The 25890-nt window shown below is 44.5% G+C and overlaps 3 protein-coding genes across 3 annotated transcripts; all 3 read right to left on the minus strand.

The window, feature by feature from the left end:
* Window positions 1-1425: 1425 nt before the first annotated feature.
* Window positions 1426-10991, minus strand: LOC128330837 (olfactory receptor 2G3-like). Its single transcript, XM_053264201.1, has 4 exons — window positions 10980-10991; window positions 9597-9640; window positions 8900-9088; window positions 1426-2383 (listed from the first exon to the last, which is right to left on the minus strand). Exons 1-4 carry the CDS (start codon window positions 10989-10991, stop codon window positions 1426-1428), a joined length of 1203 nt encoding a protein of 400 aa, XP_053120176.1.
* Window positions 10992-11523: 532 nt separating this feature from the next.
* Window positions 11524-12459, minus strand: LOC128330838 (olfactory receptor 2D3-like). Its single transcript, XM_053264202.1, has one exon. It carries the CDS (start codon window positions 12457-12459, stop codon window positions 11524-11526), a length of 936 nt encoding a protein of 311 aa, XP_053120177.1.
* Window positions 12460-16560: 4101 nt separating this feature from the next.
* Window positions 16561-25659, minus strand: LOC128330839 (olfactory receptor-like protein OLF3). The gene is made up of 2 exons (XM_053264204.1): window positions 25532-25659; window positions 16561-18717 (listed from the first exon to the last, which is right to left on the minus strand). The coding sequence occupies exons 1-2, from the start codon at window positions 25657-25659 to the stop codon at window positions 17760-17762; spliced, it is 1086 nt and encodes a 361-aa protein (XP_053120179.1). The 3' UTR covers window positions 16561-17759.
* Window positions 25660-25890: the final 231 nt, after the last annotated feature.

The raw sequence follows: 25890 nt of genomic DNA on the forward strand, positions 1-25890 counted from the left end.
TTGCTCCATCATGGAAAAAACCAGGTCCTGAAAACAAAATAATAATCTAACAAGTAGAAATATTCTAACCCAGCCTTCTTCCTGCCATGCTAGTTTTCTACCAGCAGGGAGGGCTTTGTTTTTTCAATGGTTTTATGTAATGGAGCATTCAAAAATGTAATTTCCCTACCTGCAGCATGAAGGGGAAGAGTCAATTCAACCATCTTAGGATTCTGCTATGCCTTTCCCACCTCATTCTGATATTATAAGTAGATAAAAGCCCCATTCGCACATAACACAATACCGGAGTTTAAGGGGCTGCGGTTCAAAAAATTTTTGTGTCTGAATGCAGGCAACCGCAGTTTGGACCCCAAACACTTCAGATTCTACCTGAATCGATTCATGATCAAATCCATTTGCCCGTACCTAATAGGTATAGATTAGGCCCTAAAGTTTAAACTCTTTTTGATTGATTTTAAAAGCAATACTATGGACTTCCCCAACTCAATATTTTTTCATCTTGTTTTTCTCTAAAAGTTCCAAATTGCACTCCACCAATAACTGGCAATGGTGAAAAAAGTATTCAAAATGGAGCACACATTCATATTTTTGCATAGAATTAGGAGCTAGGCACATGAGCTTGTCTTTTACCAATTGTCTCTTCTGTTCCAGAATATTTCATCTCACACGAGTAGATAGCAGGTCTCATTTCCTCCAGAAGATACACACAGGGACATGGAAACACACAAAGAGACAGTGTTATTCACTTCAACTTGCATAGGAATATCAGAAACTGTCTTATGCCAAGTCAAGCCATTGATCCATTTAGCTCAGTATTGTCTGACTGGCAGGAACTCTCCAAGGTTGCAGGCAGTAGTCCCTCCAAGCTCTACCTGTAGATGATTCACCCTGCTCTGCTGCATGGAACAGGGCTGGTTGTGTGGGACCATGCTCTATGCTCCCATGGTTTATGACCTATGCTCCCATTGAGCAACTAATGATAGTCTGGGGGGAAGGCAAGATTTGGGAATGACCTGGTAGGTCATGTGAATGGCCTTGGTCTCCTTGGATGTTCAAGTACAATCTTCCCAGCAAGGCAGATAGCTAGGCCTGGAAAGACCATATTCAATGGCGCTATCTGTGGCCCACCCTGAGAAAAAGCCAAGAGTGGGGTTATAATTACATTATTACATTATTACATTATTTATTTATATTTTATACCACCCCATCCAAAGGCTCTGACCTCAAATTTGACCTCAGCATACTATATCACCATGTAGATGTGGCTGAGGGACAGAATGCCAACCCCCCAAAGCTCCTAGGTGAATGTCATGACTAACCAGAGACTTGACCTCCTATAGACAAACCCAACAGTTATACCACTCTGGTGCAGTAGTAACTGCATAAAAAGGCACTCCTGGGCAGCATCCCAGACCAATACTCAACTTAACTTTTGTGTTTAAATCCCTGTCTTTGCAGCACCTTGGCCACCGCCCCATGGACATCCTTGTTCCGCAGGGTGTAAATGATAGGGTTGAGCAGAGGAGTGACCACAATGTAAAAGACAGCAATTTGCTTGTCATGGTCGGGAGCTGTGCCTGTCCGAGGCTTCATATACATTGAGATGGCAGTGCCATAGAACATGGTGACGACCACCAGGTGGGAAGCACACGTGGAGAAGGCCTTGTGTTGCCTGGCAGTTGACCGCATTTTTAACACAGAGGACAGAATGAGCACGTAGGAAGTCAGGACAACCAAAACAGGAAGCAGGAGGCCCAACACAGATCCCCCCCAAATCATAGCTTCCATGAGGCGTGTGTCAGCACATGAGAGTTTCAAAACCAGCGGGAGCTCACAGCAGAAGTGGTTGATGTGGTTGGGACCACAGAATGGAAGGCGAAGTGTGCTGCCAACGTTGATCCCAGAAATGAGGAAGCCACCTGCCCAAGAGACTGAGGTGAGCTGTAGTTGGCGCCACCTGCCCATGGAAATGGCATAGTGCAGAGGATGGCAGATGGCCAAGTAGCGGTCATAAGCCATTACGGCCAGCAGAATGCATTCGGTGCCACCCAAGGCCAAGGCAATATACATCTGGACGGCACAACGGAAGAAGGAGATGGCTCCATTTCCAGACAGGAGGTGAATCATCATCTGGGGGAAAGTGCTGGTGACATAACAGATCTCCAGACATGACAGGTGTGTCAGGAAGAAGTACATGGGCGTGTGGAGGGAGGAGTCGATCCACACTAGCATGATGATCATCAGGTTCCCCATAACAGTGAGCAAGTAGATGATGAGGATGACCACAAAGAGCAGAATCTGCATCTCTCGATCACTGGAGAGTCCCACCAAAATAAACTCTGTGATGGAAGTGAGATTCGCAGTCCCTGTCCTAACCTTCTGCCTGAGAAGAGTAAACAATGAGAAACAATTTCTCCGTATAGGTCTCTTTTACAGTACAAAATATAAGTTGTATTTTTCTTTCTGCAATGCCAAACTAAAACCAACCCATCAACCAACATCACCAAAGAGCTGCCAAACTCACAACTTGATTCTCTAGTTTTCCATTCTCTAAATACACCTCTTGTATCCCTAATTGTGAGGGGCACCCTCTACCACATCTTTAGGTGTTGCGGGTTTCACCTTTTTAAAAATTCCTATTTTATTGATAATTGTTTCGACATATTTGTTTGTTATTCACTTTGAAGGTCAAGTTGGATTATATGGCAGGGTTGTTTATGTAATATTACCCATTACCATTGCAATTTTTTAAATTTTCTTTTGACCATGCCCTGGTACATTCATAACACTTAACCCAAGTTATCATTATCAGCAGCATCAGCATTTATTGTTATCATTATTGTTATCGTTGTTGTTGTTAAATGTCCTGGACTGTGACTCTAGGCAACAACCTGTATGTGTGCACAGACAAGGAAAATGCACAAGTGTGTGTGGTAGCAGTGCATGCTATGCTCACAAATGACACTCACATCCCATTGTACAGTTCTGGATTTTCCTTTTTAAAAAGCCTTGCTACCCTGTTTTGGTGTGGGTGCATTTCATCAATCCATTCATTAATTACGTCCGCCAGAAGCCAGAGAGCAAAGTTGCTTAAAAGACCTTTAACTGGGCTAGAGTCCCAGCATTATTACTAATTGCTGATTAGGAGTCAATACATTTATGAGGCATTAAAGAAATTAACATAGGCGAAGAAAAGTCCCCATCCGTAAATTACAATCTGAAAATGGGTCCCATGTCAAAAGGAAATTCAGAGAGAGAGAGGAAATAAAAATATCAGAATAATCAAGAGTTCCATTTACTTGAAGGTTGCTAAGATGGTAATTACCAAGGGCTACATATGTCCCAGAAGATATAGAAGCTGTGCACTGCTACTATAATTTTTTTTTTTTTTAATCAACTCTCTGAAAACTAGCAGCAGAAGGCTGCCCGATTTGGTCAAAGTAACAGGATGGAGGTCTTTTTAAATTAAGTATATTTATTTTTAACATACAAAATTACAGACATAACTTCAAAAACTGAATAGTAAAGAAGGGGAGAACAAATTAAACTCTTCAGATAAAGATGTAAAATTACATCAACAAAAATAAACAGTTCTTTAACACTCCAATATTTATTTCATCCCAGTTTTGAACTAATACTGATTCAAACTCAGTTCTCAAGATCAGACTCCATGATAACATAATTTAAATTGGTCACGGAGGCATTTATATTTATATCAATATGTATGCTGTAATTCTGCTTCCAGTATTAAACAAGAAGTTTCTACTGTTCACTAAACCTAGATCTTAACTGCTTTCCATCTCTTAACCTTATAAGTTCATGGTGGAGGTCTTTTTCATCCTTTCCTTTCCTCCAGGGGGAAGAATATGGGGCCCACAAACCACTTCCAACCTACCAAAACAGTTTGCACAAGGCGGGCGAATTTAATAACTTATGTTATGTTATGTTATGTTATGTTATGTTATGTTATGTTATGTTATGTTATGTTATGTTATGTATACCACCCCAATTGTGTGTCTCTGGGCAATTCACAACATAAAACAAATTAAAACACGAATTAAAACATTTAAACCATTTAAACCACAATTATAGTTAAAGGCTTGGGTGAATAAAGCTGTCAGAGACAGGGAAGATCTTATTTCAGCAGGGAGCACTTTTCAAAGTCTCAGGGCACCGAGAGAGATCCATCCCTGAGTGGCCACCAGACGAGCTGGTGGCAACCACAGATGGACTTCTCCAGACGCTCTCACAGGGTGATGGGGCTCATAGTGAAGAAGAAGTACTCTTAAATACCCTGGGCCTCAGCTGTTTAGGGTTTTATAGGTTATAACCAGCACCTTGTATTTTGCCAAGAAATGTATTGGTAGCAAGTGTAGTTCTTTTACTATATGAGTGATATGGTCTCTCTGAGATGACTCAGAGACCAGCCTGGCTGCTGCATTCTGTACCAACTGCAGTTTCTGTACAAAGGCAGCCCCACATAGAGTGCATTGCAGTAGTCAGGTCTGCAGGTTACCGGCATATGTACTACTGTTCTGAGGTCGTTTATGTCAAGAAATGGACATCGCTGGCAAATCAGCCAAAGCTGATAGAAAGCATCTCTGACCAGTGCCATCTTTTCAAAATGAAATGTGCCCACCATGCTAGTGACTCAAGTAACATCCAGAGCAGATGGTTCTCCCTGGCCCATAAACAACAGTTAAAAACATAAGGGGTGTTCCCACAATCCTTTTGACTCCAAAATGGCAGAATATAATAACCTTACCTTAAGGTTTCTGCCAGGTGTTCTTCAACAATGAAGGAGGAGTTGCCCATGCTGCTAATTTATGCAGAGGTGTGCAAGAGCTGGATGGGTTTTTAACTGGCTTTCTAATGCAAGATGTTGAAAAAAATCATACAGAAAATCGACTGTCTGAGACTCCCGGGGAAAACCTACATCTCATACCAGAACTACATTTAGGGTTTCTCCATGCTGCTGTGAAATGGCTGCTTTTGGTGGGATCTTGATGCCTTGTAATTTGTTCCTCCTGGAACAAAGCAGAGGGCATGTCGATTCCCCTAGCGATGACTATCCCTATTCAGACATTATGGTCAACATGCATACAATCTGCATTCACAGGTATAGATTGGCACACATGCGCAGTTATTCACATTGTATGCGGAACACAGATACAGTGGTACACTTCCTATCTGTATGCTGCATTTCAGAGGTTTATACCAGTTCATTGAAAAAGTTCATTTCACTTTTAAAATGCACACAGGTGCAGTCATTCGCACAAAAACATATACATGTGTGCAGACATCCGGATGCAGGAACAACCTAATGCCAGTGCAAAAGCCTGCTCTGAAAACTAAATGAGTAAAATGCTAACTTACGATTGACACAGCAGCCAGCCAATCAGCTCTGAAGAAATCCACCCCCCCCACACACACACACAGGAAAAAAGGCTCCCCTTCAGCCGAACCCAAAGAGAAGGCTCTATCAGGTACTTGAGTCAGTGTGCTTCCATAGCCAACTCACTGCTGTCGTTATATGGCTCTAAATGGTAAGGTCTCAAGATCTTCTGGAAATAATTATGGGCCTTGGAGGCACACAGACATCCAGCAAAGGAAGGTACAGACTGTGTCTATTAGTGGCTGCTTAACTAGTTGTTGTTGGCCATCAAAGTCTTCCTTTGAAGGAGATTGGAAGGAAATCGGCACACCCAGCTTTTCCAGTGAAATCCTATCCTGACCTTAAGTTTTGGGACAAAAGCCGCATTACCCTGTCTGTCAAGCAAAGGTTCTATTTGGCCTAGGCCTTTCTGTCCTGACTGGTAGCAGTTCTCCTGGCCTTCATTTTGATGTCATGCAATGCCATGTTACATAGAATCATGGGAAGCCTTATACCAAGTCAGATCATTGGTCCATCCAGCCCAGTATTGTCTATACTGACTGGCAGTAGCTCTCCAAGATTTCAAGCAGGAGTCTTTCCTAGCCCTACCTGGAGATGTTGCCAGGTATTGCAAAGCAGATGCTCTACCACTGAGCTACAGCCTCAACCCCATCATCACTCCATCATATTACTTGGGATCCCTTAACTGGCAGTAGCCCCGAGGCCTGAGACACACAAAGCATGAGCTCTACCGTGAAGCTCTTGTTTCTTCAACCACCTTAATGATGGCTCCCCCAAGCCAACTCTTAGACTTCTAAAATGGGGGCCAACAGCTCCTAGTTTGTTCAGTTATGCTACTATATTGTGAGTGTTAGAAAACAGGCAAGAGATTGGCTTTTCTTTTTCTCCCTGGACATTTTCAATGGTTTGAGGATTTGGTAAGATAATGAAGCTTGTGCATCTGCCTCATGGGAGCTCCAATCCCTTTTTTTAAAAATCATTAATAGTTCCTTGCTTGTTTACCTCAATTCTCAAAGATGCTTAGGCCTCAAGCACTTAAAGTAGCAATCAGAAACATGGTGAAAAGTTGAGGGTTTTTTTTTTTTAAAGAAATAGATTAAGAAAGGCACATGGCATGGTTTGTAGAGATGGCCCGAGGTATTGTGATCCCTGAGGGCCAAATGCAGCTCTGCATCTGTAAAGTTCCAGTCTGGTGAATGTGGGAGAGAAAGGGGGAATGGGAAATATTTTGGGAGGAGCCCTCACTACCTCTTCGAGTCACTTTTGGAAGGCTGCCATCTGCCTCCTTCTCTCTCCTAGAACTTCTTGCAAGCTTTGAGAGGAGTGTGGGGAGAGGTACTCCTCCTCGCAAAGTTTGCCATGCTCAGGTCAATCCTGAAGACCTCTTCTGCAGGAGCAGCTCCTCAGGTATGATTTTCAGGGTTGATCCTATCACCATGCTGCTGCCTCAATAATCTGCTTCCTGAAGTGACCGCCTCACCTTGCTTCATGAAAGGTCCACCCTGGTGGCTTGCTAAATACTACGTTGGCCAACAACCCACTCCAATAGACTTTCAGGGACCTTTAGTCCATGCTGGGGTCCCACCGCATCACTGCTTCAGGAGAAAATTTACACAAGGCCTACTAATGGAGGGATTCTCCTTGATGCTTTGAAAGAACTGGACGTAGTCGTTTGGTAGGCTGTGTTGGCTGTAAGTACTGGAAGACCACCTTGGATGCCCAATCAAAAATACAGGCAAACCTCATGACTTGCGGCGGTCCCATTACTCACCTACTACCAGGAGTAACAAAAGCGCGAGTAACAAGCTATTATGGGAAACGAGTTTTAAGTTCCAGAATGGAGGGGAAATACGAAACAGCAGCTAAAAACAACTAAAAGCAGCTAAAAATGTGAAATTGCTTATGTACCATGCTCTACCAAGTCTGCATGTGCCCACGAATGCCCCCAAAAGCTTCAAATGCCCCCTACAAACCACAGCAAATCATGGGAGGAAATCCATTTTTCCAAAAGCAATGAGTCACAAAATGGCTTCTATCACTTTATTTATTTGTTCGTTCATTTGTTTATCATATTTCTATACCACCTGATATGTACATCTCTACTCATTGACAGAAACGAGCCACAACATGGCTCCTGTAGACAAAATGATGGCTGGAAGTGACCTCCGTGGTCACTTAAGAACCTAAGAACAGGCCTGCTGGATCAGGCCTCAGACCAATATAGTCCAGCATCCTGTTTCACACAGTGATGCCACCTGAAGCCTACAGCAGAAGTTGAGGGCATGCCCTCTCTCCTGCTGTTACTCCCCTGCAACTGGTATTCAGAGGCATCCTGCCTTTGAGGCTGGAGGTGGCCTATAGCCCTAGGCTCTGACTAGTAGCCCATATAGAACTCTCCTCCATGTAGTTACCAAATCCCTCTTAACGCCTTCCAGGTTGTTGGCTGTCACCACATCTTGTGGCAGAGAATTCCACAAGTTGATTATGCGTTGTGTGAAAAAATACTTCCGTTTGCTGGTCCTAAATTTCCTGGCAATCAATTTCATGGGATGACCCTGGTTCTAGTATGATGTGAGAGGGAGAAGAATTTATCTGTATCCACCTTCTCCACACCATGCATGATTTTATAGACCTCTATCATGTCTCCCCACAGTTGTCTTTTTTCTAAACTAAATAGCCCCAGGTTTTGTAGCCTTGCCTCATAACAAAGGTGCTCTAGGCCCCTGATCATCTTGGTTGCCCTCCATCCCTCTAGGAACCATCTCTCTAGGAATCTCTGTCCCTCTAGGAACCACAGATACGTGGGTTTTATCCCTCTTGACCATGGATGGCGAGTCCACAAATAGCGAGGTTTACCTATACACACATTCATGCAAAAATACCAGCATATGTTAGGTTCCTGAGCAATTAAACCAAGACAAAAATAAGACAATGTTTTTTTCAGTACCACTATTTGTTGGCATTCAACATCAGGTGAGAGGTGCACGTGGAGAAGGCTTTGCTCCATCCAGCCCCTCAGCTCATGCACACTACAGACGTGAGGATGAGCCCATAAGAGGTCAGGATGGCAAAGAGCGGAACAAGAAGGACAATAATGCCTCCTACCATTATGATGACCTCAACATGTTGAATGTCTGCACACACCAGTCTCAATAACATCTGAAGGTTGCAGAAGATGTGGTTGATCTGAATGGGACCACAGAAAGGGATTTTCATGAAGAGGTGAGTGAATACCACAGGTAAAATGAAACCACAGGTCCATGACACAGTGGCTAGCATGATTCAGCATTCCCTGCTAATGGCCATGGCATACACTAGAGGACAGCAGTCACAGGCCATGGCACACAAGAGCAACCCCTACACTGAACATGTAATGTACATCTGAACCACAGAACAATAGAGACTCTTCCACTCCCCTCAAGCAGATGAGCCAACATTGGAGGGCACAATGGTGCTTAAAAAAACCACATCTCCAGTCCTGCGAGCTTGCACAGGAAGAAGTACATTGGGGTGTAGAGGTGAGAGTCCAACTGGACCAGGATGACCACTAGTAGATTGCTCAGCATGGTGATCAGATAAGAAATGAAGATAAGCACAAAGAGGGCAATCTGTGTTCTTCGGTGGCTGGTGAGATCCAGTAGGACAACCTGGGTGATGGATGTGTGGTTCACAGGCCCTGTTCTGTCCTGTATCCTGTGGACGGAGAGAAAGAGAAAGAGATGAATCAACAACCTTTTCCATATGCCTGATCCAGGAGCACACTTTTTACATGCATTAATTAGAACGTTGATTTCCCCCCCACACACACACACACACATTTGTTTCTGCTTTAAAATAATTGAAAATGCACAACAAAAGCATGGCTCACTACCTCCAGTTATGGGCAGCACACATATGCAAATATGCATGTCTCACCCGTGATGTGATGGAGAATAGAATACCTATACCCTCACTCTCATGGGGCTTAGATATGAAGGAATTTTGCAGTGCTGTTTGCATTCCGTCGTCATGAACGGAGCTGAATCTCTATTTAGGCATTGTGTAATCATGTAAACTGTACACAGCAAAGGCATATCCTGGAGCAAATTGGCAAGATCCATCCTCCATGCTGACATGCTCTATTGCTCTGCCTCTCACTGGCCATGAGTGCAGTGTTTGTCTGCAAGTACGCATACTGCTTTTGGGGCGAGATCTCACTGACCTGACATTTGTGGAGCGGAACATTTTAGTCTTCCAGTCTATTGGCTAGAGAAGAAAGAGGAAAGGAGAGAAAACTGGGGTTTTATCAAGAAATAAAATGAAAAATAAGGGGGAATAATGCTTTGCAGGTCCCAGGTAGGTATGACATAACTTGGCCATCACCCAACACATGTTGCCCATGCAGAAGCAATTACAAGCTCGGTGTAATGTTGCTGAAATGGGAGTACTCATGCTTTTATCTACAAAGGTTGCAAAAACACTTCCTCCAGGTGTTAGATTCCTAACAAAGTAGCCTCCCAGGCTCTTTAGTTTAACATTCCTTTGCAGCTTCTACTTTCCTATAGGGGCCACGAGCTGCCCCAAATGAAAGAAGATGCCTGCTGTCGACCCATTTACCCAAGGATGTACCCAAGCCAGCCACAGGAAAAGAGAAACGGGAACTGTCACACTGCCAGTGGCAGCTGCCTTGCTCAGCTGGGGTCAGGTGCACCACATGAAGTGTTGGATATGGAGTTCCAGTGCATCCACCTTTTGCACCAACAATCCTAATGAGCACTAGGGGGTCTTTAAGGGTCTCCCTAACTGTTCTACCTGTCTCTACTATGACCCCTGATCCGACTCTTCAGCACTTCCTGTGCTGAGTCACAATCCTTCCTTTCCTCTTAGAGAACAGATGGAAACATCTCTCTCCCTCCTTATCTATTCATTATGTAGTCCTTTAGATTAGGTTTAGGCTTCCCTATTCAAGTGTACTTAACCAATAAATACTTAGTATTTAGCTCTACAAGAATCTCCATGTGTTTTCCCTAAATAGCTACAACAACTAAACCATCCTCTGCTACCTATTCCATAACTGGAGTGTGTGCTCATTCCTTAGTGCTCTGCTGATTTACCTACTGGGGGTAAAAATTAACAACCCCCAACATGAAGCCCCAGCTGATGCAGCAGCTGGACACCACCCCACCTGAGAAAACTGTGGTGCAGATGCCCCAAAGGCCAATCCCATGAATGTCAGTTGGCCTGGTGGACCAACACTGTGGCCACTAGAACTGTGAACATGCAAGGTGAGGTGACCCATTGTTGATGTGGTGAACTCCATGCTCCCTAACTACCCTCTCCATCCAGTGATGGTTCCATGTGGTGCCGCAGGGTTGTGGCCAGCACTGAGCCAAACTGCATCAAGTGCAGGAAATTGGGAGTGGTGCCTCTGGCCGGGTTGACCTCTGTCAAGAGGAAAATGGTAATTGAGGAAGAGGCCTGCTACCCCTCAAGTGCACCCAATCAGTTGCTAACTTCACCCAAAAGAGTGAGAATCCTTTTGGGCTGAACTGCCCCTGCAAGGTGACCAGGCTCTCAATGATAGACATAAAGGGCCCAGACTTACCAGCAGATCCATCGCTTACCTCAGAGAGGCCACCAATGGCCCTTTCCTCCAAACACGGCAGCCGAAAAGAAACAACCATAAATAAAGTCTGAAGCTGAGAATCGCTGAGTAGATCTTCCAGGGAAGCTGGCATCTTCGAACAAGATCTCAATTTCTTCGGGTATACATAGGAAGTGAACTACTATACATTCCATGAAAACAATGTGTCAATGATTGTTTGTGCATACACTACACACAGATTGCACACATGTTGAATACACATGTATTGCACACACACATGATTGCACACATGTATCAATAGTTTCCTTTGGTTTACCAACTTAAGTTTGGTATACCAACTTAAGTTTGGTATACCAACTTAATTGAGCTGGTATACTGTGCCTCAGATGAACTAATGTAAATGAATACAAATTCAAAACTCTTGGGTTCACAGTGCCCTTCACTATCCATGACAAAAGAGCATTGAACCATGTCCTTCAGATTTTATGTTACTCTATGAATCTGTAACCACCTGTGGTATATTGTACCCCATGAAGTCAGGAACTCAGCCCTTGGGTTCAGCCACTTTTCTACAGATAACCTTTGCTACTGCAGCATGAACATCTTTGTTCCGTAAGGTATAGATGACTGGATTGAGAAGGGGGGTGATCACTACATAAAAGATAGAGAAATGTTTATCATGGCTGGAGTCTGTGCCTGACCGAGGTCTCATGTAGACGGCAATGAGGCACCCATAAAATAAAGTCACCACCATCAGGTGGGAGGCGCATGTGGAGAAGGCTTTGCTCCGTCTTGCCCCTGAACTCATGCGCACTACAGACATGAGGATGAGTCCATAGGAGGTCAGGATGGCCAAGAGTGGAACAAGGAAGACAATAATGCTGACCACAAAGATGATGACCTCAACTTGTCGAATGTCTGCACACACCAGTCTCAGTAACATCAGAAGGGTGCAAGAGAAGTGGTTGATATGGTTGGGACCACAGAAAGGGAGTTTCAAGATGAGGTGAGTGAACACCACAGGAAAAAAGAAACCACAGGCCCATGAAGCTGTGGCTAGCATGATACAGCATCCCCTGCTCATGGCCACGGCATACACCAGGGGGCAGCAGATAGCCAAGTAGCGGTCATAGGCCATGACACCCAGAAGCAACCCTTCAGTACAACCCAGTGAAGAAATAATGTACGTCTGAGCTATGCAATGATAGAAAGAAACGCTTCCACTCCCCTCAAGCAGATGAGCCAACATTTGAGGCACAATGGCGCTAATGAGACTCATCTCCAGGCCTGAGAGGTTGCTCAGGAAGAAGTACATTGGGGTGTGAAGACGGGCATCAAACTGGACCAGCATCAGCACTAGTAGATTCCCCAGCATGGTGAGCAGATAGGCAATGAAGATGACCACAAAGAGGGCAATCTGTGTCCTTCGGTGGCTGGTGAGGCCCAGCAGGACGACCTGGGTGATGGATGTATGGTTCATAGGTCTGTCCTGTATCCTGTAGACAGAGGAAACAAAGAAAAGTGAATGAACAACATTTCCTTTATGCTTATGTTATGCCTTAGCCAAGTTATCACATGTTTCATGCTTAAATTAGCACTGGGTGATTCCTCCTTCCCCTAGCAAATACACATATTCAATTTCTTTCTCCATATTTGTTTCTGCTTTAAAATAATTGAAAATACGCAAGAATAGCATGGCTCACCCCCTCCAGCAGAGGTCAGCATACACACATGCAAACATGCACGTTTCACCCACGACGAGATAGAGAACAGAATACCTATATCCTCACTCTCGTGGGGCTTATTTACAACGGAATTTCTCAGTGCTCTTTTCATTCCTCCATCATGAATGGAGCTGAATCTCTATTTAGGCATCGTGTAACCATGTCAACTGCACAGGGCAAAACCATCACCTAGGCACTTTCCAGACTAGACCCTGCAACAGACTAGATGCTCCACACTTCCAGCTTCCACACTTCCTGCATCCTGACACCACAGCCCCTACGCGGACAGCAGGGTACCGTTCACATTTCCAATGCCTTGTTTCAAATTTAATCACTGCGAAATGGAGCTATGACGTCGTCCATCTGGCATGGAAAAGTTGCTGTTTTGTTGGGTTGTTAGTGGCTGCAAGACTGCTCCCCCTGCTGTTCCCGTTCCGAATGCGACTTGCCCGAACAGAGCCATTTTGCTGCTAATGAGCAGCTAGTCTGGAAAGCGCCCTCGAGTACACGGGCAAGCCCCACTCTCCATGTTGACCTGCTCCATAGCTCTGCCCCTCACTGTCCATGCTGTGAACCCCTTCACACCGCATCAGAATCAGATGTTTCTCAGTGTTAAGGTTAGAGGATTTCCTCCATAAGAGGGATGGACATGCAATTGTCTTAATTGCTCAAACCAAGCCACACAATGATATTGGAGTGGCATCTTTATCGAGATCAGTTTGCAACTGGTCAATGCATTTCATTGGATATCAAGCCTAATCGATCTTTAAGCATTTTGGAGAGGATTTATGGCTTTGCAAACAAGAACAAACATATAAATCACAAGCCTATTTCTGCTTACATCTGTTTGGATTTCACTTCTTCAGTAAAATTGCCCCACATGATACCATCATGCCCAATGCCTTCAAAAATGTCACTCTTCATCATCAGATTGAGCTAAGCCTCAGGGTCATTAGAGGTGTTTTTCCAACCTATTCTAAAGTGATGAGCCAATCCTTGAACCATGTAGAGGGAAATGGAACAAAATCTTGCTTTCTGCATGCAGCTCTTTGTGTACTCTCTCACTGTCATCTTTTTAGGATCACCTACCAGTAATAAAGACTCTGGGTTGGGTCCATGGGGCATCCATCTCTTCTCTGAGCAATTCCCTGTTTTCCCATGGATGATAAACATCAAATTAGCACTTCTAAATCCCTCAGGTTTCTGCCTGTTAAATAGTGTGATATGGAAATAAGGGCTGACATCCAGACCAAATTACTCCTGCTTAGTCCTACTGAAAGTTGGTAGTCCTCTAGAGTAACTCCTGAGTAGTAGAATTGGATAAGTTGATCTGGATGTCAACTAGTATTTGGAGGCTGATGTAATTCTTTCTAAAGTCAAATTAGTGCAAAAGGTAAAATTGCATCATCAGTGTATAAAGCAGCCTGCATTAGGAAGGGGCATATCCGATCTCATGGCTTCGTAGCGTCAATATCATGGGGCATCAAGTTTATTCACATTTTGGAGCTCAGTTGGAATTGCCACACTCATAACTATAAGATACAGCTGTACCCATAACTAGTGATGTAGTTCTATCTCTACAGCTGTATCTGAATGCCTTTCAGATGGGACAAATGATGGATAAGCCTAAATTTCCCGGAGTTCTTTTTTTTTTTTTTTTTTTTTTGGCATGATTCCCAAAGGGCAACTCCAAAGGTTGGGCAGAGGTGGGCTTTCATGTGGGCCTGACCCTCTACCAGCTTCAATCTCCTTAAGGACTTTTGACCAACAATGTCCTCCATCTCGGAGTCAGGATTGAGGTTATTAGACAGGAGGAAGTCCCTAGGACCTACGTATGGGGTCCTGAAGCCCTTGCTAAAGCTTGCTCTCAAACACTCAGCCTTACACCTGTCAGGATATGATGTTAAACATTTACACAGCACTTACAGGCACATCGACACTGGGGCCCTTTCCCTGATTCCCTTTTGGGGCACCCCCACCCTGGGATTGTTTTCCTGCGGCGGCAGCGGCGGCAGACGCCACCCATTGATTACTGGTTATAGATCATAATAAAGAACTTGACTTAGCCTCCACCTGCCACATGTTGCCCATGCAGAAACAATTACAAGGTGGGTGTGATTTTCCTGCAGTGGGAGCACTCATGCTTGTATCTACGGAGGATGCAGATATACTTTCTTCAGGTGTTAGATTCCCAACAAAATAGTTTCCTGGGCTCTTTAGTTTGAGACTCTTTTCCAGCTTCCACTTTCCAATAGGCAGGGATTCTCAACGTGTGGGTCACCAGACGTAATTGGACTTCAACTCCCATAATTCCCAACCAAAGGTCATTGGGGCTGGGGATTATGGGAGCTGAAGTCCAATAACATCTGGGGACCCACATGTTGAGAAACCCTGCAATAGGGGCTACAAGCTTTCCAAAATGAAAGGTAGGGGTGTGCACAAAGCCAGTTTGCCCAATTCGGTTCGAGTCCGGACCGGACACGTTTGTTTTTGTGCACTCCGAAACCCAGCTCGAATTCGAGCCAGTTTGGGGTCCGATATGTTGTTTTTTAAAATGTAACTCACCACCGGGCCTAGGGACATTCTGCTGCCTCTGGGGGGAGGCCAGCAGAGGTAGGAGGAGGCTCCAGATACCCCACCCCCACCCTGTGTCCATGGCAGCACCCCATGGAGGTACCAGGGTGACCTCCGGCCCAGCACTGAGTGTATAATGAGCCCTAAATGGTCTGATGCAAGCAAATTGTCCAAACCAAAAGAGGTATGCCGCAGGTGCGGCAATTTATACCACAGATTCCCACCTCTCACTGAAAGTTGCAAAAGGTGGGAACAAATTCAAATAATGCTGCCCTATCATTGCCTAGCACAAATCTCACCCCTGCTGTGTTCATGAAGGAAGGGTGGAATTAATCTGGAGAAACATATGTAGTAACAACTATTAAACAAGGCTTAAGACACTACCGTACCCTCCAGAAAAGGGCTGCTCCAAATCAGCAGTTTTTCAGCAGAAAGAACACATTAACCTGCAATTGTTTCTGTACTGGAAGAAACTCCTAGCAAAGAACCTTTGCTTACTGCATGGTATATAATATAATTAAAATGTGGAGTTGTTTCAACTAGGGATGTGCAAACAGGTTCGAGGTCAAATGTGTCCAATGTCGAATGTGTTTGGTTCAATGGTTCAAGGTCGATCTGAACCATCCCCTGTTTGGTCCAACCCCAGACCGAACACCTCCCAACTGTTCAAGGGGGGGTTGAGGATTTATTTTTTACTTAGACCCTTTGGGGGAGTTGTTGGAGGCAGTGGGGGGTGTCCGTGGAGGTTACCCTTCCCCCCACCGGCCTCCCATTTTGCCGCCACTGGCCATTCGGCTGGCTCTTCAGTCTATTTGGGCCTTCCCCCTCCAGCGCAGTGGCCATTTTGGATGTGGGGTTGAGGGGGTGCTGGATCAAACTGGCCTGGGCTGGTTTGGGTCCGGTCCAGACTCGAACCGAACTGGATCAGCCGGTTCCGGGCACACCCCTAGTTTCAACATTGTGGTGTTCTATGCCTCCAAACATTTTACTGGTGATAAACCATAAACTGTCTGACCAATCTGCCTGAACATTTGCAGACATCAACTGGGTAACCAGCCTTTCAAATGTGGTGCACATCTGATGTAAAGAGACGGAGATATCGCAGTTTAAAAATTAACCCTTAAACTCTAGAAAACAAGTGTTGGCAACTAGGGCTGTTCATTGGACACTCTAATCCCAATGAATCTGCATCAACCCCTGGTTATAAATTTGGGAGTACAAATATTTAGTTTATTTTATACCATACTACAGCAACAAAATACAAATAGTCAGTAAAGAGTTTAAGTTATCCTCAATAATATAATATTACAATTTGTTACAGTCCCTAGCAAGCACCACCACCCCGCTCTGCAAAAAACAAAAACAAAACAAAAAACCCCCAAGATGTCCAGATCCTTTAAGTGTTTAGCATATTTCTTCTGCATGTGCCCAGAGATCCATCCACAGTGCAGATGGCAGTCTCTCCTTCTGGAAAATGGTCTTTGACTTTATCCAATGGACCACCGAGTTTATGGAGATCTTTATGCTGGGTTCTTGAAGAGTCTGTAACTCACAAAATTGTTGATAACAAAGTGACAAAATGATATACAGATTTACAAAATGAATGTATGAATGTATGAATTTACAAAATGAGAGCAGAACTCCCAAACATTTCAATTGGGTACACTTAGCAACACATTTTAATAAACCACAAAATGTAGAAAGGCTTGGTCAATTTTGTGTCCCCAGAGACTTTATGCTTTCCTCCCTCCTACATTCAACCCCCTGTTTGGCCCATTGATCTTTTTCACTGGGCCTTTCAAAGCATCCAAGCCTTCCCTTCTGGCAATGATGTATAAATAGGTCCAGTTTTCTCCTTCTGATGCTTCATGAGTCAGCCACTCCAAACGTGGCTACCCCTGTGCAGTTCATCTCATTCCCAGTGCTTTGGGGGGGCGAGGTGCATCTACAAACCTGGTATGGATTTTCACATGCAATCTCTGAATATATGGCACCAGCCAAGCTAATAACTTCAGCCACAAAGCTGTTGCACAGTATTGTAACTATTCTGAGGACTATAATTTGCTTTGTAGCAAGAGCCCAATGGCTTTGTATGTGTGTGCAAGTGTCGGTACAGGCTCCCTCAAATATAGGGTATAAATACGAAGTGAACTGTTGTACATTCAATTAACACAATGTGTCAATCACTTTATGTGCATAGAGATCTGTACGTGTGTACACCACACAGAGATTATACACATGTTGAACATAACCTGATAATAAGGCTAAGAATGAATCTCTCATTTCCTTTGGCACTTAAATGAGCTGCTATTCTGTGACTGAACTGAACTTATGTAAGGGAATACAAAGTCACAACCCTTGGATTAACAGTGCCCGCATTTATCCATGACAGAAAAGCTTTGCAACAGTGTCCTTCAGATTTTCTGAAGCTCTCTGCACCTGCAACCCACCATGATTTCTTGTATCACTTGAAGTCAGGACCTCATCCCTTGGGTTCAGCAGCTCTTCTACAGATAACCTTTGCTACTGCAGCATGAACATCTTTGTTCCGTAAGGTATAGATGACTGGATTGAGAAGGGGGGTGATCACTACGTAAAAGATAGAGACGTGTTTCTCATGGCCGGAGTCTGGGCCTGACTGAGGCCTCAGGAAGAGGGCAATGAGGGACCCATAAAATAAAGTCACCACTATCAGGTGGGAGGTGCATGTGGAGAAGGCTTTGCTCCGTCCCGTCCCTGAACGCATGCGCACTACAGACATGAGGATGAGCCCATAGGAGGTCAGGATGGCCGAAAGTGGGGCAAGGAAGACGATAATGCTGACCACAAAGATGATGACCTCAACTTGTCGAATATCTGCACACACCAGTCTTAATAACACCAGAGGGTTGCAGGAGAAATGGTTGATATGGTTGGGACCACAGAAAGGGAGTTTCAAGGTAGGGTGAGTGAATAAAACAGGGAACAGGAAGCCACATGCCCATGAAGCTGTGGCTAGCATGATGCAGCGCCCCTTGCTCATGGCCACGGCATAGACCAGGGGGCAGCAGATAGCCAAGTAGCGGTCATAGGCCATGACACCCAACAGCAACCCTTCTGTGCTACCCAGCGAAGCTGCAATGTACATCTGAGCCACACAACGATGGAGAGAAACTCTCCCACTCCCCTCAAGCAGATGAGCTAACATTTGGGGCACAATGGTGCTAACAAGACTCATCTCCAGGCCTGAGAGGTTGCTGAGGAAGAAGTACATTGGGGTGTGAAGACGGGCATCCAACTGGACCAGCATCAGCACTAGTAGATTCCCCAGCATGGTGAACAGATAGGCAATGAGGATGACCACAAAGAGGGCAATCTGTGTCCTTCGGTGGCTGGTGAGGCCGAGCAGGATGACTTGGGTGATGGATGTTTGGTTCACAGATCCTGATCTGTCCTGTATCCTGTAGACAGAAAGAACCAGGGAGAAGTGAATCAATAACTTTCGACGTATGTTTTAGTTATGCTTGAACTGAATGATCACTTGTTTGAGTCTTAAATCACCACAAGTTGGTTCCACCCGCCCGCCCCCGCCTCCAGCAGATAAACATATTTAATTTCTTTCTCCATATTTGTTTCTGCTTCAAGATATTTGAAAATGCTCAATTTGTGTTGCCCCCTCCAGCAGAGGGCAGCACGCCCACATGCAAACATGCCTACCCCACCCATGATGAGATGGAGAATAGAATACCTATACCCTCACTCTCAAGGGGCTTATTTACAAAGAAATTGCTCAGTGCTCTTTGCATCCCCCCACCATCAATGGAGCCGAATCTCTATTTAGGCATTATGTAAGCATATGAACTGTGCAGGGCAAAAACATCACCTAGAGTTCATGAGCAAGCCCCACTCTCCATGCTGACCTGCTCCATAGCGCTGCTCCTCACTTACCATGCATGCTGTGTTTGTCGGCAGGTATACATACTGCATTTGGGGTGAGTTCCCCCAGACCATAATAGACCTGGCATATGTTAAGTGGTGCATTTTAGGCTTTGTGCCTATTTAGAGGAGCAAACTGGGATTTTATTCACAAATAAAGTGAAAAACAAGGGGAAAGAATACTTCACCAGTCCTTATCGCCACCTCTCCTCCCCATTCTGGTAGGTGTGATTAATATGAGCATTGCATCCCTGCTGAATCCCAGATAGATTGGCTTTTTTAAAATCCAGGAGATGAGCTCACATTCAGCTACCTTCAAGAAGAGGACTGCTTTGTGCGCTTTCATTTTGGGCTCGATTACTTTAGATGCTTATTCTTATCCTGCTGCAAAAGTGCAAAGCATTCCTGAGGACATTAAAAGACAGCAACAAGCTCTCCATAAAACAGAAGTTTCATAAGGACACTACATGTCTGTTAAAACTAGCTTGTTCTTTCTCAACTCTGTGGCTGAAGTGCCTTCCTAATAAGGAACAGAGTTAGAGAATTAGTTTTTTTTTTTTTTAAGGTTTAGTTAGAGCTCCTCAAACGTTGTTGGACTACAACTCCCATTATCCACAGCCAAAGACCAGTGTGGCTGGGGGACATGGGAGTTGAAGTCCTACATCATCTGGGAACCCAAGGTTGGGAACTCTTACATTTGATATACATCACACCGCATCAGAAGCAGATGCTTCACACTGTTAAGATTAGGGGATTTCTTCCCTAAGAGGGACAGACATGTAATTGCCCTAATAGTTCAAACCAAGCCACATACAGATATTGAGCTGACATCTTTATCAAGATTAATTTGCAACTGCTTCCTTCATTTAATTCTATATGAAACTTAATCCCATCTTTATGCATTTCAGAAAAGACTTATGGCTTAGCAGAGAAGCACCAACAGTGAACAAATATATTGATCACAAGGCTATTCCTGCTTACATCTGTTTGGATTATGCTTCTTTAGTAAAATTGCCCCACCTGATGCCATCATGCCCAATGCCTTCAAAAATTCCACCCTTCATCATCAGGTTGAGCTAAGCCTCAAGGTCCTTAGAGACGTTTTTCCAACCAATTCAACCAAGTGATGAGGATCCAAAGGCTTCTTCTGCCGACTGGTTCAATCAGCCAGTTCTTGAACCATGTAGGAAGAAATGGAACCAATTCTTGCTTTCTGCAGCTCTTTGCGTACTCTCTCATGGCCATCTATTTAAGGTCACTGAGCAGTAATATAGATTCTGGGTTGGGTCCGTAGGGGATCCATCACTGTTCTGAGCAATACCTTGTTTTCACATGGTTTATAAACATCAAATTAGTGCTTCTAAATCCCTCAGGTTTCTGCCTTTTAAACAGTGTGATGTAGAAATAAGGGCTGACATCCAGACTGAATTACTCTTGCTTCGTTCTACTGAAAACACGTAGTCCTTTAAAGAGGCTCCTGAGTAGTAGTATTCAGTAAGTTGGTCTGGGTATCAACTAGTATTTTCACACTCCTGACAGTTTCTGAAAGCTGATGTAATTCCTTCTAAAGTTAAAATAGAGCAATAGGTAAAATTGCATTCTCAGTGTGTAAAGTAGCCCTCAACTATGTCTCTTTCCAGCATTTGGCCTTGATGTCTTATTGGAAACATGGCAGCCCTTGAATTTTTTGTCTTTCACATTTATGAGCACTTTGGCTACAACCTCATGGCCCCTTTTTTCCTGGAAAATATTGCTCTCTACATTAAGAAGGAGAGTGACCATTAGGTACAAGGCAACCAGGGGTTTGTCTTGACTGCGTCTGTGTCTGGTCAAACTATCATGGACAGAGAAATATAGGAGCCATAGACCAGCTCCTCAAGCTGATCACTGAACAGGAGATCTGTGGAGAAGATGTGTTCTGCAGGCCCTTCCTTAGATGAGTCTTTAGGAAGTTCAGCTGATGTGGCTTTAGCGATGCAATCCGGTTAAACCCTCTCTTTAAAGCTTTACAATTTCTCATACCATTTATGATTTCATAGGCAAGAACAGGATTTCAGACTGGACATCAGCTATTATGCCTTCATGGCATTGACAACATGGGCCATCAAATTTACTCACATTTTGGGGCTCAGTTGGACCTGCCACACCCATAATTGTCCCTGTAAGCCAAAGGTTTCTTCACTTAATTGCATTTGCTTGCTTTTTAAAATGGAGTTTAAAATTAACTGTTTCAAAATTGCCAAGTGTAATAAGGAGGTAGACATCAATGCTTGTGTTAAAAATAAGCTATTATGAAGTTCTGGTGCAAACTAATCCACCTACTTTATTTTCACTATAATTTTAATTGAGAATTGCCATCTTCAAATCCATACACTTTATGTTGTTAAACACCAATTGCAATATGTAGAGTACAATAACACAGCAGTCACCAGAGCCTTGTCTGTAAGAAAAGGGTGTACCACCTATAGGTGGAGGATGGCAATGAGATAATGATGCCATTATAAAACATGCCATTATAATGTCCTTTTGTGGCTCTATAACTGTACTAAATTTCATCCAAATAAATTGTAAAGGGGGAACACACACACGGCCACCATCTTGAAATGGGTTCTGGAATTCATTCATGGGATATCAAGATTTAATGTCTTCTGTAATCTTGATATGTATACCAAGTTTGGTGCAAAGTGGTTCTGCAATTCACATAGTCCAATTCCACCTCAGATGTTCACATGTCTACCATCTTGAATTGGGATGGATGGTTTCATCACAAATATAGCAATAGCAATAGCACTTACATTTATATACCGCTCTATAGCTGGAAGCTCTCTAAGCGGTTTACAATGATTTAGCATATTGCCCCCAACATTCTGGGTACTCATTTTACCGACCTCGGAAGGATGGAAGGCTGAGTCAACCTTGAGCCCCTGGTCAGGATCGAATTTGTAACCTTCTGGTTACAGGGCGGCAATTTTACCACTGCGCCACCAGGGGCTCACTATGCCATTGAGGTGTCTCTTTTTGGCACTACAACTGTACCAAATTTGGTCCAAATTGGTTTAGGCATTACAAAGTTGTTGGATGGCCAACCTCATGAGAGTGCAGTCCAAGAAGACCAAAGATCTTAGAGCCTCTGGTCCCACACAGGGGTAGGAATGTGCTTAGGTGTTCCTGGACTGCTTTGCCAGGGTCTGACATTGAAAGAACATCCTTGGTCACAGTGGACCAACCACAGGATCCTTTGCTCTCTCTCATATACATATTCCCTCCTAGGAAGTCATCATGATCCCTTCCCAGACTAACAGAAAAGTAATGCGCCCCGGAATCCCACCGTTGCCAGCAATTGTGCTTGTGCGAGACAATTTCGGTACAGAGCTCTTATGAGGGCAGTGGTGCAATTGTTGTCAGAAGGACTTAAATGTCATTTAAAGGGATTTAAATGCCGTTTCTCTACTGAGGATGGTGGTCCATTCTGATAAGGCACGATCATGTGCTGCATGGCCCCTTGAAGATTGTGGCCAATAGCTGCTGTCCTGCAGATATTCTGGTGCCTTGTCCACAGTCTGGCAATGTGAGCGCTATAGAGCTTGCAAGGATACAGTCTCCCCTACCCTGAAACCAGAGGTTGCTGGGCTATTGTCAGATGAATGTCTGCGATGCAATTCAGAGTTACAAAAATTAATCTCGGCTTTGTCTACCCACAGTTTGCTGTTATATGAGAATGTAGCCCATTAAAAAACCACTCGATGGCCAGGCAAAAAATAAAAGTGTGTCTTGAAGTCTATTTTACAGTCTGTGAGAGTTTTTATGCCTCAGATACCTATAGAGCATGGATTCTCAACTTTGGGTCCCCAGATGTTATTGGAGTTCAACTCCCATAATCCCCAACCAAAGGCCACTAGGGCTGGGGATTGTGGGAGTTGAAGTCCAATAACATCTGGGAACCCAACGTTGAGAATCCCTGCTATAGAGAATTCATTCCTATCATGCACTTGAGGTTCCAGTACAGAGATTCACTTTTGAAATGAGCGGTACAGTCTGTCATACAAAAATGTGTACACTCATGCAAAACAATGTCTGAATAGGGCTGATGAGTCAATAACTATATGTGCATTCAGATACGTACGTGCATACACGGTACACAAATTATATGTATGTGGCATATAACATGTGGATGTGGAATGAATCAATAGTTTCCTTGGGCTACTAATGAGGCTAGTGTTCTCTGCCTTGGCTAAACTTGAGTTAAGAATGTTGAGGAATACAATTCACAGCCTTGGTTTAACAGTTGACTTTATTAGATGTGAAACAAAAGCTTTGAAAAGATGAGCTTCAGATTTTTTCCCAGTTCTTTGCATGACTGAGGACATGTGATTTTTTTTTTAGCCCATGCAGATGAGATTTCAGCCCTTGAGTTTAGCAGCTCCTCTACAGAATACCTTTGATGCAGCAGAATGCACATCTTTGTTTCGTAAGGTATAGATGAATGGATTGAGGAGGGGGGTGATCACTACAGGAAAGATAGACACATGTTTATGGTGGCTGGAATCCGTACCTGAGTGATGCCGCATGTACAGAGCAATGATGGACCCATAAAATATAGTAACCACCACCAGGTGGGATATGCAAGTGGAGAAGGCTTTGCTCCGTCCTGCACGTGAGCTCATGCTCACTACGGACGCAAGGATGAGCCCATAGGAGGTCAGGATGGCCAAGAGTGGGACAAGGAGCACAAAAACTGATGCCACCATTATGATGAGCTCAACTTGTCGAATGTCTGCACCAGGGGTGTAGCAAGGTTGGAGTGGGCCCAGAGACAAGATTTTAAAATGCCCCCCCCCCAAAGTCCAGGGCCTCCGCACACCCCAGGCCCCCAAGGATTTAAGTCTGATATTCCAAAATAAGTATGCTGCCTGCAAATACATTTCACTGAATACACACACACACACGTCACAATATATAGTGATATACATTGAGTACTATACATTTGTATTACTTTTAATGCCTAGAACACACTAGAAAGATGAATTATTAAAATGGGCCCCTCGCTGCAGATTAGCAAAGGAGACTTTCAACCATGCAGGGTGAGCCTATGTTTGTTTTCTCAGAATTCTGAACAAATTCAGTCAAGTTTGATTGCAGGAGGTTTTTCACAGGAGGCTTTTAAAGCCCTTTAAGACACATCTCCTCTGGAATGGAGGTGCTGCATTCACATGTTGGCCAGATTTACCCTGAAGTCCCTGCAAGTTATTGGGGAGCAGTTCACACACAAGAAAAATAAAATAAAAGCACCACACATGCTCCACAGTTCTCACTCAGACCTTCTGGGTTGCAAAACAACTTGAACATAAGTGCATTTATAAATGAATGAATGAATAAATAAAATTAATAAAATACTGTTCCAGAAGTTTTTGCAATTTTCTGCCATGAAACAAGCCACTTATAGGACTTTTTAGATAGTTTTTTTTAAGTCAGCAAATTTTCCAAGCTGTTTCAAAATAAATATTCAGAGACTTCTCGGTCCCTCCTCCCCCACCCCCATATCCAAGCCCTATAGCAAGCAGATCCCTATATATGGGGGGGGGCGGGAAAGGTAACCACAAAAAGGAGTTCACACTCTACCTGGCAAATGCTGGTCTAGGTTGAGCAGGGCAGCAAGGGGTCTTCCGCTGCAGAGAACACTCTGGCTGCCTCCTCCTTCCTGGCTTGCTTGGGCCCTACTCGAGTTCAGGCTTCACTGCGGCCTACACGGAGGCCTCCGTGGAAGCCCCGCCCACCCACCGATCAGCTGAGAGGCGGGAGAAAAGGAGCTCTTTGCAGCTTGCCTGCTGCTTCGATTGCAGGGCCAGCAGAACAAGCAGGAGAGACGGTGAAGAGGGCAAGTGGCTGAGAGGCTATGGGGCTGGGCAGGGGGCAATGAGGAGTCACATGAGGTGCCTCTGGGGTGCTCCTCCAGGCAGTGGGGCCCCCAGACAACTGTCTCCCCTTGCCCTATCATTGTTACGCGCCTGGTCTGCACACACCAGTCTCAGTACCATCAGAAGGTTGCAAGAGAAGTGGTTGATACGGTTGGGACCGCAGAAAGGGAGTTTCAAGGTGTAGTGAGTGAATACTGAAGGTACAAGGAAACCACAGGCCCATGAACCAATGGCTAGTATGGTGCAGCGTCCCCTGCTCATAGCCATAGCATATACCAGGGGAGAGCAGATGGCCAAGTAGCGGTCATAGGCCATGACACCCAACAGCAACCTTTCTGTGCAAGCCAGAGAAGATATAATGTACATCTGAGTCATACAACTATTGAAAGGGATTCTCCCACTCCCCTCAAGCAGATGAGCCAACATTTGGGGTACAATGCTGCTAACAAAACAGATCTCCAGGCCCGAGAGGTTGCTGAGGAAGAAGTACATGGGGGTGTGGAGGCGGGAGTCCCACTGGACCAGCATGACCACTAGTAGGTTGCCCAACATGGTCATCAGATAGGCAGTAAGGATGGCCACAAAGAGGGCAATCTGTGTTAGGGATGTGCAAAAAATATCGGGCACAGAACGATCTGTGCCCGAAATGAACAATTTCGGGTGATTCGGGGCTGAACCGAATCACCCCCGATGTCCCCCAAATTTTTTTGGGCACGAGCCGAATCACCCGAATTTCGGGCACAAAAAATTCGGGTGATTCGGTTCATGGTTGATTTTGGGCGA

Source organism: Hemicordylus capensis, chromosome 6 (assembly GCF_027244095.1).
Source record: "Hemicordylus capensis ecotype Gifberg chromosome 6, rHemCap1.1.pri, whole genome shotgun sequence".
Lineage (NCBI taxonomy): Eukaryota > Metazoa > Chordata > Lepidosauria > Squamata > Cordylidae > Hemicordylus > Hemicordylus capensis.